Source organism: Paralichthys olivaceus, chromosome 22 (genome assembly GCF_024713975.1).
Source record: "Paralichthys olivaceus isolate ysfri-2021 chromosome 22, ASM2471397v2, whole genome shotgun sequence".
NCBI classification, from domain to species: Eukaryota; Metazoa; Chordata; class Actinopteri; order Pleuronectiformes; family Paralichthyidae; genus Paralichthys; species Paralichthys olivaceus.
Window position 1 is genome coordinate 9,072,279 of NC_091114.1, and position 17,552 is coordinate 9,089,830.

At 45.5% G+C, this 17,552-nt stretch overlaps 1 protein-coding gene across 10 annotated transcripts in view; it reads left to right on the forward strand.

The window, feature by feature from the left end:
• ppargc1a (peroxisome proliferator-activated receptor gamma, coactivator 1 alpha) overlaps positions 1-17,552 on the forward strand; it is a 249,134-nt gene that overhangs the window by 202,784 nt on the left and 28,798 nt on the right. For 5 of the 10 annotated variants that reach the window (XM_069518839.1, XM_069518838.1, XM_069518844.1 and 2 more), the window contains exon 2: positions 13,682-13,861. In XM_069518839.1, coding sequence (XP_069374940.1) covers positions 13,682-13,861 — 180 coding nt within the window. Of the gene's footprint in view, positions 1-10,681; positions 10,925-10,976; positions 11,352-13,681; positions 13,862-17,552 lie in introns of those variants that run through there. The other 5 variants (XM_069518840.1, XM_069518841.1, XM_069518847.1 and 2 more) reach the window with 3 other exon arrangements.

Consider the following 17,552-nt stretch of genomic DNA (forward strand, 5'->3'; position numbering starts at 1 on the left):
ACGTTCACACACAGAGGTGCACCTGTTGTAACTGTGAACACACACACACACATATAAACAGAGCTTATCAAAGAAAAACAAGAGTTTACAGCCTGATATGTAACAGGATACAGGGTGTGACCCTGATTTACATTTGCATGCAGAGTGCAATGGAGTACACAGAGTAGGAACGGCAGTCAGCAGAGAAGATAACCCCAAACATTCACTCTAAATTTATGCCGGGATCCTATTCCCTCTCACCGAATTAATGCTTTAATCTCTCCCTCTTTGTTGCATGTGTGTGTGTTGGGCATTGGGAGGTTGGGGGTGGGGGATTATATTTCTCAGCAGCCTCTGTTTTAGTAGTTCTTTTAGAATAAAAGAATTTACCACAGAAGTCCGGCGCTGGAGAAATTGCACCTTTTGCCATTTCGGTCTTTACCTCTATTCAAAGTCACACCAGTAGTCCCCCATCAGTTCTGCTGTCTTTGCATTTCTCCTCCACAAAGAAATAGCTAGTATTCTTTAATGGAAGATTACCTTCAAATGCGAGCTTAAAAGATTAGGTGCTTTCATATATGTCTTTGAGGTCCATTATTCGATGTCATTTCTTGAACATCACTCCTCTCCGTCACTTCCCCATCGCTCCTTCTCTTTTAGTTGTTCCCTCATTTATCTGTGTATCTTTTAATTCACTTCTTTATCTATTCAAATAACACTCACCTGCTCATCGTGTGCGGCAAAACTTTCTCTCTCTGGGTTTTTTCTTTTTGCCAGACACCTACGTGAAATCTGCGACTTAGCGCATTGCATCTTTGATCCAGCGGCGCCGACGGACCATATCCCTAATTTATTCCATCCTAAAATGAAAACTCAGGCGTATGCATTTAGGGAATATTCATCTTTTTTTCCCCACTGCTGTCCTGCCACCTGACTCCTTGGTTTATGAATTATTTTGACGATTGGTAATGATGTCCTGTGTTGGTAGGCCATTACAGGAGAGGAACTTAATTCACCCATTGTTAATTAATTGCTTCATTCTTAGCGGGAGTAATAAAAATGCTATTAAGTAAAATACCTCTATCATTAACCTAACTTTGTTAATATGGGTATCAGTGGGGCTCAATAAACAAAAGCTGTAGTGCCTACCGCCGCACAGGGGTAATTAAAAATGCACTGTCATTAATTATGTTGGATGGAAGATTGTCCAATGAGTTGGAGTCTTGTTGACTGTTCCCCTCCCAAGCACGAGCTCCATCAGGCGCTCAGTGAGAAGAGGGAGTTTTTATTAGGCCTGGACTTCCTGCTGTTTATCTGCAGTGAATGAGTCTTACACATATAAACCAAATATATCCTGCAGTTACGCAAAATTAAGAACTTTCTGTTCTTTGGTGTAAATTTGCCACCGCAGTTGCACATTCACTTTAATAATTGCACAACCCCACAGTTGCAGAGGTCCTGAATGTGCCACTATCTCTGGTTGATGCTTTGCTGATGAGTCATAGCGGCGCTCAACGTTTCTTGTCACAGTTTCGAACTGATGAAAGAGGGGAAATTATGCAAACTGCTGTAAAATGTGTTTGGTCAGGAAACCATAAAGCAATTGTCAGGTTTAATATCTGCTTGTATAAACAGACGTGTTTGTACCAGAGATAAAACCTGGTTAGAACATCAACACCTGGTAGAATTAAGTGTTTTTTTTGAGCGGGGGTACTTTTCCTCAGAGGAGTGACTCATACGCAGTACTGAGTATAGAGGTAATGGAAGCTTTTGTGTCAAAAAGAAGATGAAGGTACCAAAGAGCACTACTGAGGAAGAGAACTCACTGGTGATTGGATTAACACTGAAGCTGTTTTCAGACGTGAACTCCAGAAAATGTCTGGAAAACTGGCTCTGGACATTTCCCGGAGTTTTCCATTCACATTTTAAGAATGCAGCAAGAGATTGTCCCAGTCAGATGAGTTCACAACAACGGGAAAATGTCCGGAACATCAAGTCGAGGCACTGGGGTCGTTAATGCAGGACCTGTCCCAGAAATTCCTCTGTGTTTTTGGTGACAGCACCGACACCAGCGTCGGCCCTTATAACCACAAGCTCTCTCATGTTGTTGTCTTTCCAAGCTGACGTCACACCTTTTTTTCATCCTGAGATATTTTGTATCCCTCCAGTTACACGTGCTTTGTGTGTTAGGAGAGTCATCAACACGCTGCTCTGTGACTTTCACCTCGCTGTGAATCATTCAGACATTTTCTGCACATCTTTCTTTGGACTGGTCGGAAAAGTTCCAGAAAATGTCCGGACATTTGCTCACACGCAGCCCCTGTGGAAGATTCCAGGAAAACATTTGGACTTCAGTGCCAAGCAGCCCGACCGTCACCTGTGCTTCTGGGATGCCACACTGACAAGCTGCAAGTTTGAATTCACATTCCAAGGCTTCAATGCAGTAAAAACAAATGCAATTCTTTGCAAACATACCAGGGAGAGTGAACGACATTGCCAGAAGAACTCCCGTGTTGCATCAGTAAATTGAGAAGTGGTTGAGCAACATTGTCAGTGACGATATTAGCTTTAGAGATATTCTCATTTGTTTGTTTGTGAGACAGCTATGACAGCAATCACTCGCACCAGGAGCGGGCCTTGAGATTAACATTGCCTGCCCTATGTATCTCCGAGCTCAATGTTTTCGTCCTTTTCACTATCTCCTTTATCCTTTTTTCCCCCTATTTCTCTTTTTTTCCTCCCCTCCCTGTCTCCATCTTGTCACATTTCTGAAAAACTGGCGGCACAGGCGTGAAATTGATGTGATGAAAAACAACTGGGATATCTCTATGAGCCATTTGCTTTGCCGTTATGGCCGCACTCTCTCCCCCTCAGCATGGCTCTCGGCTCTCTGTTGCAATTGGGGGCATGCTGCAAATTAGCCAGCAGCTATCTGAGGTTACCAGCCAAGTGCATCACTGACCCCACTCCCTGCCAAGCTCGCCCCTCCTGGAAGCAGGACTATGCCCGGTTTCAGCCCAAACTTTTATTTGTTCGTTTGTGTATCTTTAAAACTCTCTCAGAAACACGCATGAGCCATAACATTAATTTGCTTTGACGTGCCTTTAATAATCCTAACTGAATTTTGTAGAGAAGAGGCAGACCGAGCTTTTCATACCTAATGTTGCCTCTAATTCAAAATAGCGTTTCTTCTGACGAATGGCTGCAGATACAGATATGAAATAATGATAAATAAGCGTGTGTCATTGCTGTGTTTCACGGGATCTTAGATGGAGCATCCGCCCAACGCCTGGCGGTGGACTTCTCTTTTATTACCGACTTCCCTAACAACTGAGGAAATACAAGGTGCAGAAGCAAATAAGAAAATTCTCCGCTCAGTTATGCTCCATCCTAACATCTCCCACATGAGCCATGAAATCGGGCTCGGACTTATCCTGGAGCTTCACGTTTACAAGGAGAGATAAGGGCAGTTCAGGCCTATTGTTGAAGCCAGTGTGACCCCAAACACGAAAGGGCATCTCAGCCATCTCCCATTGTGTGCAGCTACAGTATATATTGAGCAGCATAAACCCATCCTTTTGTGTGTGCTGAAAAGAGAGGGGCCGCTTAATTAAGATGGCAAGAACATAAGTCTCTTCCTACGTGCATAAATAAACACTCAATAAAGTAACAGCGTCATCCTGGATGTGGATAAATGAACAAGTTGCTGAATGCGAGTGGCAGTAAGTGGGTTAGCATGTAAATAAATGAATAAGTTAGCAAATTAGCGTTTAAGTATATTAGCATGTAAATAAAGGAATAAGCGGCCGGATTAAAATGTGAGGAGTTTTCAAGGTGAATAAAGATGTTACAGAAAGCGGGAGTGTCAGCAGTGCAAAGGAAGTTATTCTTCGGAATGAAAAAACAAAAAGCCTTTGAGGACACAGTTGTTTGAGCGCTGCTTGTTGCAGGGCGGCACAATTAGTACATCTGGCTCGCGCATGTCATATTTCCTCATGTACAGATGACATGCCAATTACTCCTTAATTACACGCGTCATCTGGACCAAAGTGCCCAATGCCAGCTCTGATTAATCCTGTTTATTGTGGCGGCGATGACAGTCCCGGTGGACGCAGAGCACCACAACAAGGGATTATGGGAGGGTCAAGGAGAAGGCTGCAGGGGCAGCATAGGGTTGACTGACTGAATGACAGTGGATTCTGATTTCAACTGCTGATGGTCGGATATCATGTAAAAGCAGGAATGGAAATCATTTATTATTTCCAGACAAGTGGAAACGGGCCGCAGGCGTGGCAACATCTGACTGGAAAAAACTAACAAAAAAAAAAAAAAGCTATAGTTGCCAAGAATACACTGAGACTGCCTACTCATGAGGAAAAGCCAACGTTGTTGCTTAGCGCAATCTGCAATGTGCTTACACACACGTTTACATTTGATGGACAGCTGCCAAGTCATTTGAATATCATGTCCAGTTAAAATCCAGATTTTACACACATCAAAACCAATTATTTTCTGTCATCTTCAAATCCGCATCTCATTATCTCCTCCAATTTAATATCGCTAACAAGGGAGAGAGAGGTGCACCACAATTTTATTTCCAAAACGAGACAGTCATGCGGTGGGGCAATAAGGTCATGTTGGCAGTGGAAGGATCTGTGTGTGTGTGTGTGTGTGTGTGTGTGTTTGTCAGTGTGTGAAAATCTAAACCTTCCTGTAAATGAATACGTAGCACGTGTGAGATACCCATCGTAAGCAGGAAGATCTCAGACCGTGACCGGAATTAGCGTGGAAAGGGGAATGTGGTAACTGTTAGATTAACACAGAGATAGTGGACGCGGTAGGACCGGTGCTGGGAGTTCAGCGGGGACTCGCAGCCCCGGCGAACGGGTGCTTTATCTTCACACGAGAGATGGAGCGGGTGTGGAGCGCGGCGAGGTGGTTCCTCGTCCTCCCCGCGGCCTGACCCTTTGTTGAAGCGCACATTTCCTGTCCCCAATCAGTCCTCCTTGTACTTAGCTTCCACCTTCCTCCCCTCTTTCCATATCTGCCTCCAATTCATGCCCTGTCTTTGTCCAACTCTTTTCTATCTCTCTCAGTGGCTCACTCCCTCTTGCTTTTGTTACTCCCTGTCACACTCTCACTCAGCATTAGCTCCATCTCCATCCATCTGCTCCTTTTGTCTCTTTGCTCTTTTTCACCAGGCTGCCTTGGCAAAAATGGGTATTGACTGTGCCTCCTCTCTTCCCTCTCATCCCTGCTCTGCCTTTCTTTTTTTTTTCTCCTCCCGTCACTGTGTTCTCCAGCAGTACATGCTCCTTTTAGGAGGTGAAGGGAAGACTAGTAGAAATGCACCCTGTAAGGGGAAAAAAAAAGGTGATGATACAATCAGTTTTATTGTGCCGTAAGGATTTTTTCAGGCTTATGGTTATACACCCCGTATGCAGGCTGTATGAAAGAATTGCATTTCACATGCATTTTTTCTCTCCCCCCCTTCTCATTCCCCTTTTACCTTCTCTTTTCATTGCTCAAAATAATTAGGCTGCAGTCTGGACTCAGGGGTGTAACGTTTCTGCTCGTGTTTCCATGATACAAGAGTAAAAGAGAGAGAGAGAGAGAGCTAAGAAAAAAAAACTGGTCGTGCTGCTCCAGAAATTTCTACCTATGTATCACCAACACCGTCCCACCTCCGCCCCTCCTCCCTCCCCTGATGCTGTTTTAACTCGGAGTTCCACAAGGCACAGTGCACTTCAGCTGACCCAATTCTTCCCTGGCGCTCCTCCAGCGCAAAGAGTACATAAGGACCGCGCTGTCAAGGTATTCACCCCCGTGCCTCTCTTATTATTTTAGAAATCAAGCAACATCTGTTGTGCTCTGGGCCCTCGTCGTGACTCACAGGAGCTTTTTGCCGTTTGCAGAAAAGATGCACCTACATTTGCCCGTAGCCAGTGATGAGATATCATTAATGTATTTTTCACATTTCGACTCCTGCTGCTGCTCGATGTTCGGGTCCAAAACATGAATTTTGTTGCATGTATGTAAACATCCAGCTCACAATCCGAACACGATCTCAGGAAGAGGTACTTCCTGTAATGTTTTTCATCATCATCATTGTGTTTTACAGGCCATGGCGTTTGACTCACTGAGTTTAAAGTTTACATAAAATCTGGAAAAGTGCCTCCCTGCATATATGGGCCATGACAACAAGCACTAGTTTCCTGTGCGTTTTCAGTAAAAGATTTTTTACTATCTCCTCCACACAAGTGCATCTCATTTCCTCTAGTTACATCGCCGGGCATGTGGCATCTGTTGGAATTTTACAGCAATTTCAAAGTTTGGGTTTGTAGCATTTTTAAGCACAGGCGGCGCGCACGTCTTGTTTATGTCAGTGTGTTTGGCACCCAAACCCTCATGGTCCATAAATTTTAATATTCCTTGTGAGTGCCATACCCAAGCAAAACACAAAGTGCCTCACAAGTCCCTGCCCAGAGCGCTAGTTTAGCTCGATACTACACTGAGACGCATTACACACAAGGCCCGCGCACATGGTGCACCCTCTTTCTCTCTGCCACCACCTTCCACATGCATCTTGCATGACTCGCTGGTGATTTTAAACAAGCCAAATAACAACCCGACAACACAGGGCTCCTATGGGAGACTCCACCACACATCACCATGTGACCATGATATTATTCGTCTGCGGCACAGCCGAAGAAGGGGAGGGGAGGGTGGAACCGTCCTGCGCTGCGCCCCAGGCTCCTTTTTTGTGTTTACCAGCCCCTGCGTGGGACTGATGCTATTTTCATTTCCAAGGCTCAGCCATGGCTAACTGGCCCGAGCCTCTCTGTGCCATTTGCCTTAATAATGTGGGCCGGACTCTCTGCAGGGAAAGTAGCCGCCATCCTGAGAGTGGCTAAATGACACAGTGGAGTTCATTGATGGAAAGGATTACACGCTCGCATGCAGGGCAAAAAGGCAGCGGGCTCTCTGAAGGGCACTACAAACAGAGGGGATGTAAAATCTTCACAAGGGAAGAATGCACTCGCTTTGCTGTAAGTCAAAGGGCGAGCACAGTTATAATTTGTGGCGTCACACTGTTTATCTTGTTGCTTATTATGAATGAGTTTGGAGTCTAAGGAGGCCACATAAATGTTTGGCCCTTGTGTGAGATGTACGGAAAATAAAGAATTAAAAAATGTGAAATGATGTTAAATGTTAAGAATATGTGAATGAGTTTGTTAAACTCACTCTTAGAGCAACCTCCTGTGATCATTTGACACCACATCAGAAGCGTTTTATTTGCGCTGTGTATCCATTTACATTTCCTGTGGCCAGTTCTGTATGGCATTACATCCTATGTTATTGTAGAGCATTTGACGATTGTGAAATGTGACCACTTCCTCCTTTGTCCCCTAATAAGGCGAAAACAATATGACTTATCGGGTGGAAAAATGACCCATGCGCCAAAGATCCACGAGCACGTCAAATGAGGCAAGAGCACGAAGCATAAGCCGCCTTTGAACCGCCCCGAAACAATACATGAATAGATGCGGCACTCTGTTTTACCTCTGCCCTCAATTAATTCTTATGAATCCAGCCACCATGTATTAAAATGGCCAGATGCTAGGATAGATTCTGTTGGGAGCAATGACATGCAACAAAGTGATATGAATCATCCCCCCACACTGTGCGGCAGCACCGCTCTCAGAGGGCCGCTGACACAATTCACTGGGAAAAAAAAGAAAACACGGCCACTTAAGTGTGAATGGACCGCAAAAAAAAAAAGAAGACAGTTCAAAATAAAAGATTATGTCAGATTAAAATATGTAACCGTAATTACCACTACGGGGTCGATACAAATCCAGCTCTTAACAGAAAACGCTCATGTCACACTCAGTCTAACACCAGCGATGCAAATGGGAGACTCTGTAGCATGAGTCAGGCCACGTTAAATATTCACACAAAGATAATTATCTGTGGATTAGCCCCATTTTGCCATTTTGTCTTTGAGAACTCCACTTGTCAGCGAACCCTTGGGAGAAATTGTTTAATCATTAAGGCTCTTTGCTTTCTGAGAACTGCCAGCAGCACGGCCCCCCGATTCTAGCAAGTGCAGTAGTCGTTCGTCTGCACGTGAGACCGGGCGTGCTCCTCGCAGAGCAGCCGACACGTCATTTTTGACACGTGAACCATTTAACGATTAACCAGCGGTAGCCTTTTAAATTATTTTGGATTTGATTGAGTCATACGTTAACTTCCTCTAGCCCTCCATCCATGATTGTCTGCAAGGTGAGGCCCCGCTGTTCACGGCGTCCGAAGCCCCCCCGGAGGGAGGGTCCATCAAACGCCAAAATGTGCTGTGCATCAAACGGGTGTGAGCAACTTTTCACACTCACATCCTATAGATTCAGTCCCCTTGAGAGGTGATATCTATAAGAGCGAGTAATGCAGGGGCAGTGTGAAAGCGGGACCCGAGGCCATTCTCGGAAGCGGAATGATCGAACGCACGGCGATGTCAGCCCCCTCCCCTTCCTCCTGGCTGGCCTAAATATCTCCTCTGATGTGGGCTACTAAACGCCACCTATTCCTCATTCAGCAACAGCGTGTGACGGCCTACCCCACACGTCTTACCCCGTTCATTATCATCTCTCTGCAACTGAAACAAAAGCTGAGGCATTTCATAGATTACCTGTACAGCTGTAAACCCCCCCCCCCCCTTTTTTCCTCCTTTTCAAATGATTCCTATATCTACAAATCTCAGCCACTGCATACACACATGAATATCCAGCCCGTAGCATGAGCGCGTTTGCAGAAAAAGAGGAATCAAAGGCCATTCAAGAAAGGAAATCGTAATGTTATATCTATATTTAGCTTCCGTTGTCTTAATTGGCATGAAGAGTACAATCAGATAAGGCTTTTGACTGTGACTCACATGCCGCTTCAGGAAAGAGAGAAATATCATTTACTAGCAGGTATCTCTGGCCAAGATTTTATTTTCTTTCTTGTTCTTTTCACTTTAAAAAAAAAAAACACTGCTGTGTTCATTATAGTGCTAATACTTAAGTTGTGAAAGATCTCCCCCAACAGCAGCTACTGTACCTGCAAATTCTTACATCTGTTGAATAAATAAACACCAGAGAGGCTGTTTTTTAACTTCACGTTTGCATTTCATCCCCCAGTCGTCGTTTTATCTCCGCAGCCGCCGCAGAGCTCCGTGTCGCTCCCACGTCGCCCCTTTATTACAGTCTCTGTAGTACTGGTCCATCTGGGCTCTGTGAGGTCACTGCACACACCACCTGCTCCGATCGGGTTTCGTCGTGGCTTCTGGGTAGGATCTCTGGGCACGCGCGGGGAGGCAGATGTATGGATTGAGTGGTACAAATGGCCTCGGATACTCACGAGCATACAACGTCTTGCTGCACACACACACACCACAGGGCATTACACTTGCATGGCTACACAGGCTGTACAAGTTACATTTCCTGTAACAAAACCTTTCTTTACAGGTTTCTGTGCAGTTTCGTGTTAACGTGGGTCACAAATTTACAGAGACAATTGCTCCTCACACGCTCAGGCAGACTTTATAGGCTTACAAGACGAAAATTTAGGTTGGGGTTAACATTTTCCATTGAATAAGTTTCTTATTGTAGATATGTATTGTGGGTAGAGTAGTTTTCCCCTAAAATAAGCTCTAAAAAGATAAGAAAAATTGTGCTGTCACTTTTACAAGTGCTTTTTATTCATTATAAATCTAACACAACCGTGTCACTGTAATTGACATTCTGTAATGGTGTTTATACATATATATACAATGGTGTTAAAGGGGTGATTAGGGAAAGAGAATAACATTTAGAAAAAGAAAGAGAATTCCTGCGGCTGTGTGCCTGTCACTCCACCCAACAGACAAAACCACTCTTGTTTGAAATGTCCACAAAGCTTTTGTTTTCATTTTGCCAAGGTAGTGTTGCCTATACACGTCCTGTTGACACTGTATACACGGTTGATACTGCCACCTGTCCTTTTTATTGCCTCTGAATGGACAAAGAAATACTTTGCAAAAGGATGAATTACCTTCTTTGATATTCTAGACGCAGGACGCTGGCATTTTAAGATACAGTCACAACCGAGCTAATAGATGAATGAGACGTCTATTGAAAGCAACCGTCTGATAGATTGATTAAATATAAAAGAAGTGCATAGACCTGGAGTCACACTTTTTAAACTTAAAATGCGATTGGTATCCATGGAGGCAGTGACTGTGCGACAAAAAAGAGAAAGAACGTTAATCCTGGATGTTTGCATTCCTGGCATTTTATACTTTGATTAATACAACAACAGAATATTCAAGATTCAATCTGTGGCCGAATCCCAACAAAGATCAGATCATAAGCCTGAATTCAAACTCAAATCCTGATCCTCTAAGAAATCTATCTCTAAAAGATTTTAAGTCCATAATTGGAATAAAATGTAACATGAATGTTTTTCCAGAAACCTAAATGAAGAATGTGTAATTTCCTTCCAACATATGTGAGATAGATGCACGGATTCATGTGTAGATAGATTTATAGGATGGATAGAAATAGACATGTTATATTTTTTTGCAGTGCATGGAAAGGATTTTACTATGTGCGCAGGCAGACCCCGCCTGCTCGGTGCGCGTCACTGGCGGAGTAGTGTGGACGCGGAGTCACTCCCCTGCCTACTTTTAATAGCTTTGTCATGTGATGGAAAGCAGTTGTAAGACAGGTGCCCTCGGTTCATTCTCGGCGAGGGGCAGCAGTTGCCTGTGTGAGAGCGAGTGGGAAGCGTGTGTGGATTTCTTTTTTACTTGATTTCTTTCTCCTTTTTTTTTTGTTTTTTCCTTTTTTTTTTCTTTTTCGGACCGTCATTCAGTGGCTGGATGGCGTGGGACAGGTGTAACCAGGACTCGGTGTGGAGAGAATTAGAGGTGAGCGCATCTTAAAAAAAAATAAAAAAAAACTCAAAACAAAATCCGACTTCTTCCATCTCTCTAGCCCCTTTGGACTTTTCTTTTTTCCTCCTCCCTGGAACGATGGACAGCAGTTGCCATCCGTGATTTCCACATTTACGCTCTCCTCCTCTCTGCTGGTGCCGGTGTAGTGCGCGTCTGGACTCTGCTGAGGATGCGGCGGATATACAACACGGGGGATATATGACAAGTGGAGGGAATGTGCGGGGATGTAGTTGTTGTAATGCGTGCTCAGGCTCGGGACCCATTTCTTTCCCTCGTAGGATCTCTGCTCGAGTGATCCTGCCCGGCGGATTTCTCTCCAGCCGCGGACTGTGCGCGCTCCGGCGCCGGAGAAGCTTTTGACGCCGAAATGGCCGAAATGACTGAAATGTCTCAAAGTCAGGTATTTGGCTGACGCACGAAAATCCAGCTGGCGATAATCATCGTTTTGGTGCTGTGCTGTGGCGCATGCTATTTTCAGGGGGCTGTACGGTTGTCCACACAGAGGGGGACCGCTATCTGGCGTTGCGCATGCAGGAGCATCATAATACAATCCGTGCCGGGGCCGCGTCTGCGTGCCAACATCCCGGCCGGAGGGGACGTTGCGCTGGCTCGGAGAGCAGCAACGCATCCAAGCCAGACGGTTCCATGTTACGTGCGCATTTCATTTTACCTTCTGCGTATTTTTCTATCCATTTATCCAAATCTATACCTCACATTCGCTCCCGTCGTCTTTTTCGTCCATATATCCCTTTCCACGGTGCATGCATGAAAATAAGCCACATACTTATTCTTCTCCTGTTTCCTGATGTACTGGGTCCGTCCAGCTCAATCGGGCGGACGTTTACCTGACAGTATACTAAGTGATGCTTCAGGAAGGTTTTCACATATCTACATGGTGTGGCTGCAGTCTGGCTGCGTAACTGTAGGCTGCGGAGGGGAATATGAGAAAGATAAACTGCTTTTATTCAATTAAAGTGAGATTCTTATTATTCCTGACAGGTTTATGTATTGGTTTTCATTCAGATCAACTGCTTTGCACTTAAATCGGCGAGTCAATCTGTCACTCTCTCCAAGAGGGTTTCGATCGCGTTTAGTTGGGAATCCAGCAAATGATCGCGTTCCTTGTGAGATTCTGGATCCTTCTGTGCGCATTTACACTTATTAATGTGAGATAGAAATCCCGCTCTTTCAAAAACCGGACTTTAACCCGGGTCAGCGGTGCTTCTCCGGGTGCTTTTTATGCGCGATGCGTGCGTAAATCAGAGGCGCGCTGTGGTGAGCCCTGATCGCTTCTCTGGTGGCGCTATTTCATTAGTTCACCAAGAAGTCCTCAAGATAATTGGGAGCAGGACGTACAGCCTCTGAGTATCCTAACAGCTTTGTAACGGGTCTTTTTTCCACGCCGTGCCTTGTCAGAGTGGATCACCTCAGGGGGGAGGGAAGCCTGAGACGCAGCGAATCTGTCCCCTTCGCTTTCGCAGTTGCAACATAACGGATTCGTCTCATCACAGTTTCAATCATCGTGTATTCGTGTTGGTGCGCTTCCGAAGACGGATGAACTCTGACACCGGGAGTCTGGACGGGTGTTTCCTACTTGGCACAGCATCAGTCCGCTCAGCTTTGTCCTGAACCGAACCCGACTCTCATCCCTCCCCAGCCCGCGAGCCAAATGCCTCCCGGCTTCGCCCGAGGATATCTATCTTATATCCTGCACCCTGGCCATCATGTTCCTATATCGGCTGACGTGTTGTCAACAAAATTAGGAGCGTGTTGCCTATTAGACACCAGACATGGAGTGTTTTTTTCGGGCTTGGATTTGCATGTGCGCAAGCAGGCACAGTGCGTAAACACGCCTCTAACTCTGGCGATGCTTTGCTTTTTAATGATCCCTGACTTAAGAGCTCAAAGTTCGCCCACCTTGTGTAAAGACAGCTCTGTCTGACTGCTGCATATTTCAACTGTTATTGCCTGCCTATAGTTTGCAAACTGAAAATACTCCCTTATCCAGAATGATGGGTATAATTTTGCAGGACAAAAACACAAATACTGTAGAGCATCAACAAATACAAGTTCCACTGTCATTTTAAATGATCCTGCAGAATCAGCTGAGCCAAACTTGTTGCACATTCCCTCCCCTCCTCTCGAACACCTTTTTCCTATCACCAGAGCCCATGCTTGATTTACAGCTCAGAGCATGCAACTTGCCACCACATCAGAGCTGATGATTTGCATGCTGAGGAAGCAGGACCAGCTGCTACATACATTACACATTGTCTAGGTCACATAAAAAATGGCTGGTGAATACAACATGTCAACTGTCGGCACAGAGTAGCACAAAGGCCAGTGACGGTGTGATGGTGGGAGGACAAAGTGCAACCGAAGCTCATGGAAACAGGTTGCAGGTTTTACTCGCTGAGATCTGCAGCCAAGAAAACATTCTGTTAATAATCAATAGAACAATAGTAAGAGAGGCGATGAAGGCTGGATTGATTAATGATAGCCTGTAAGTGTGTCACATGAAAGTGGAAGACCTATTTAAACTTTTTTTGTTATTAATGTGTAAAATATATGAGTTTCCTTTGTTTTCTGACTCACCAGCAGGTTTAAAAAGGACTTTTTACTTTTCATCCCATTGTTTTCAAACCCGCTCCAGAAATTCAGTGTGAGATTTTGCACGTGATGGAGACATAGCATCTGTCTGACCACCTCTGTTGTTTTATCTCTCTCCAGTGCGCTGCTTTGGTTGGTGAAGACCAGCCCCTCTGCCCAGACCTCCCTGAACTCGACCTCTCAGAGCTGGATGTCAGTGACTTAGACGCAGACAGCTTCCTGGGTGGCCTCAAATGGTACAGCGACCAATCAGAGATCATTTCCACTCAGTATGGCAATGAGGCATCCAATCTTTTTGAGGTAAGTACAGCTGTTTGTTTTTTATCTCAGCATCAGTATTTACTATCCATTTCTTTATCAGTCATTTCGTTGAGCATTTATGATATGGCGAGTTGCTTCATTCTGATTATGCAGCATATTTGCATCTACGGTGGGGGTCGGGATTGAGCTGATATCGTAACACGCTCCAGCAAACACAACACGCTATCGCATTCTTGAATGCTAGCCAAAAAAAGTTGCCAGTTTAAAAACATGCTTTCACATAGCTCCCAAGTAGAAAAAGGGGTGATAAAGTGATGAGCGATAAGCCCAGGAGAACCTTGGTCCCCTTGTTTTCATCCACCTTATCAAAACTTAGAGTTTATTTCAGCACTGAGTCAGTAATGCGGCACACATCTAACAGATAGCTCCAGTGGTAAACTCTGGTTATGCCCGTATTGCAAAACACTTCACAAAGGTTGGAGTGTAAAACTTTCTAATCTTTGCCCCCCCCCCCTTCTCGTCCTCCCATTCGATTGAGTTTTCTTTCTGACTTGTTTCCTCAAATCCTTCTCTCTTTCTGACGCTCTCTCTCTCTGCTCTCACCCGGTGACAAACAAAGTCCGCAGAGGGTGATGATCTGGCCAGGGCCATAAAGCCATCGGTCTGGGGACTGACTTCCAGTCCCCAGTTCATTATAAGCCTTTATCAGTGCCAGAGATAGACAAGAAAGACTGAGATTGGATGCTTTTTGCCTCGCCTCAGGAGGAAAAACCCTGTCTGAGAAGGCAGTGTGTGTGTGTGTGAGTGTATGTTTGTGTGTCTGTGCCTATGGCCCTGTCATGTAGTCGCGTTTTCAGGGTCTTAACGTGTGTGTGTGTGTGTCTCCTCAGTGGTCTTGCATGCAGCAGTTGATAACAGACTAAATTCCTTCCACGTTTAACCTCCCCACCACTGCCACCACCTTTTTTTCGGAGTCCCTTTATATCAGCACACATTCTACCTCTGTGGGCCACCCCAATACACACATACGCACATAAAGTGTGCGGGGGGGGGGGCCTTAAGTACTAGCTGGTGTGACCGAGGCTCCTCTGTCGTCTGAGAGTGATATGGCTTGAAGCCACCGAGGCTCTGGGGATGGATAAAAATACCAGTGACAGTGTGTTCATGTGCCCGTGTCTATGTGTGTGCAACACAATGGAACTTAGCACCCATTGAGGACCGCGATGAGGGACCTAGCTCGTCGCAAGAAGTCACGTGTGACTTCTGACTTCTGTATGTGTCCCTGCATGTGCACATGTTTGCATCCATGCAAATACTGTACATTGGAGCAAGTATGCAATGTTTTCACACTCCCCACAAGCCAGCATGCTATTGTATTATGCTCAGAATATGGAAAGGCTTCAGTTCATCATACGGCAGGACCCGGCTAATCCTACTTAATCTGACAGGGGAAAGTTTGCTGCTCGGCGAGGATCAGAGGGCCGGGGCTGTAGCTGTACTTCCTGTACCCCCCCTCCCTGATTGGCCTGTACAAAGAGCCGAGAAGCATCCAATAAGAAGTTGAAGATTAAAGAATGGGCTAATAACTGGTCAGATTTAAAGCCTGCAAGTGTATTTCTTTGTTGTTGTTTTTCCATTTTCCTTCCCTCTCTTGTGGGTACATCCACTTAATAAATCAGCTTGTATGTGCGGTTGGAAAAAAATCAGGTAGCGGATTATCAGGCTGCCTTGAGTAACATGTGTAACAGCTGGGTGCAGCTGTCACATGGAGGCCCCTGGCCATAGAACAACACACTCTTGTTTGAACCGACTTTCATGAGTTCAAGACGGCCGTTGAAATGATTTGCAGCTCAGACTGTTTTTCTTGTGTTGTGCTGCGGCTTTTATTCAGGTTATAGTTCCATGTGACAGGCAGTAAAGCAAATAAGTAAACAGAGCTTGACTTGGTTATGCAGTACGGCTGGGAACGGAAATATTGCTGTCACATCAGAGGAAATCTTATTTGGGCTTTGGGGGGACAATGGAAATTGTGTGTTGCACATTGTATAAGGTTTCTGAGAGTTTCTGTCCGTGTGTGTGTTTTCTGTTCCTTAAGCAGGATACGGTCTTAGATCACAAACTGTCCTCTGGCTGGCCTTTTGCTCCATTCCCTGCCACTGTCCCAACTGTCCCTGACACGAATTGTGGGGAATGATACAACCCCCCCCCCCCCCTTCTCTCTTGCAGCGCACACACACTCACACACATAGATTCACATAACAGCTATTGCTCCTGGCACAGCGTGTTTGACACCTCTTCAAAACAGGGCCGACTGTGAAAGTCCACTGTCTATTTCGGGTTGCAGTTGTTAAGGGGTGGTCACTCCACTAAGTTCCCAATGTACTGCCAAAGATAACAGCACAGAAGCGTGACCCAATGTCTCTTTAACCGCAGGTCCCCTGCTTGGGTTTCATGTCGAGCTTCAAACGCTTGATTGATGGAAACGTGTCTTGTTGGTTTTGACTTATTTGGATTCTTGGATTCCAACGTGGACAACCCCCCCACCCCCTGGTGGAGGTCGTTCTGGGATGTGGAAGGCCACATCACACATATACAGATCAAGGCATTTACAGTTGTCGGAGGCCGCGTGTCGGTGTACGTGATTATGCAAGAATATTGGCACGGAGTTGGCATATCGCTGCCGTACCTGATGATGGACGGACAGGTGTGGGGGGGGAAGAGACAGGTGTGGACAGAGAGAAGCGAAACAATGGGGGGGGGGGTGCAGAGACAAACAGAAAAAGGCCAGCAGATGACAGGACGTGGGGACAGATGGGCAGCGAAAGAGACAAACATTTAGACCAGGAGAAGCTTGGACCTGTGCCAGTCGAATGAAAGCCCATGGATTGGACGTAAAAGGTTGTAGGCTTTGCAGGTAGTAAAATAAGATGCCGAGGCTTAAAGCATTACTCTCATATTATATAGGGACGTGCTGTTTGTGTGCACGTGAGCTCACACACTGTATGTAGTTTGAGGCAGTGATGCAAACTCTTTATATTACTCCAACAACAGGATACGGTGTGTGATTACATCAGATTTCGAAAGGCATTATGGCATCTCGTCTCGCTTGTTTGTGCCTTTTTGGACAGATGCTCAGGCGCTTACTCTTAAGTAACGGCAGATTGGATTGATTGGGTCACTCTCTGCAGGCTTTGATAAAACATGCTGCAATGAAAACGTTTTCCCCGAGCAGCTCTTTCATCCCCCCGCAAAAACACGTGTAAGCGTAGATTAGCTCGTGCACTTGTTGGCGACAGACGCTCCTGTGAGCTGAGACAGGAGCAAAGACGTAGACCCTGTGAGAGGAATTGTCACGCCCACACACACACACACACACACACACACACACACACACACACTCACACGCATAAACACAGACAGCAGAGACCCTTATTGTCCCTGTTCCTACTCCCTGCTGAATGCCGGTTACGTTTATTTTGCAAATTTATGCTGACATTTGAGAGTACACCACCCGCACCAGTTCACCGCTCCACCAAAGGGTGTATGAATTATCATATTCCACAGTATAATATGATTTTCTCAAGTGAGTCCTATTAGAATACACTATACTTTCCTCATCCCGAGTTCCCTCCAGTTTTTTCTGCTGTGCTGATACATTGTTTCCACGTCGTGATGGGAGAAATCCTCCATCACTGTCCAAGGCACACCGGCAACGATGCTGTTTCAAGCA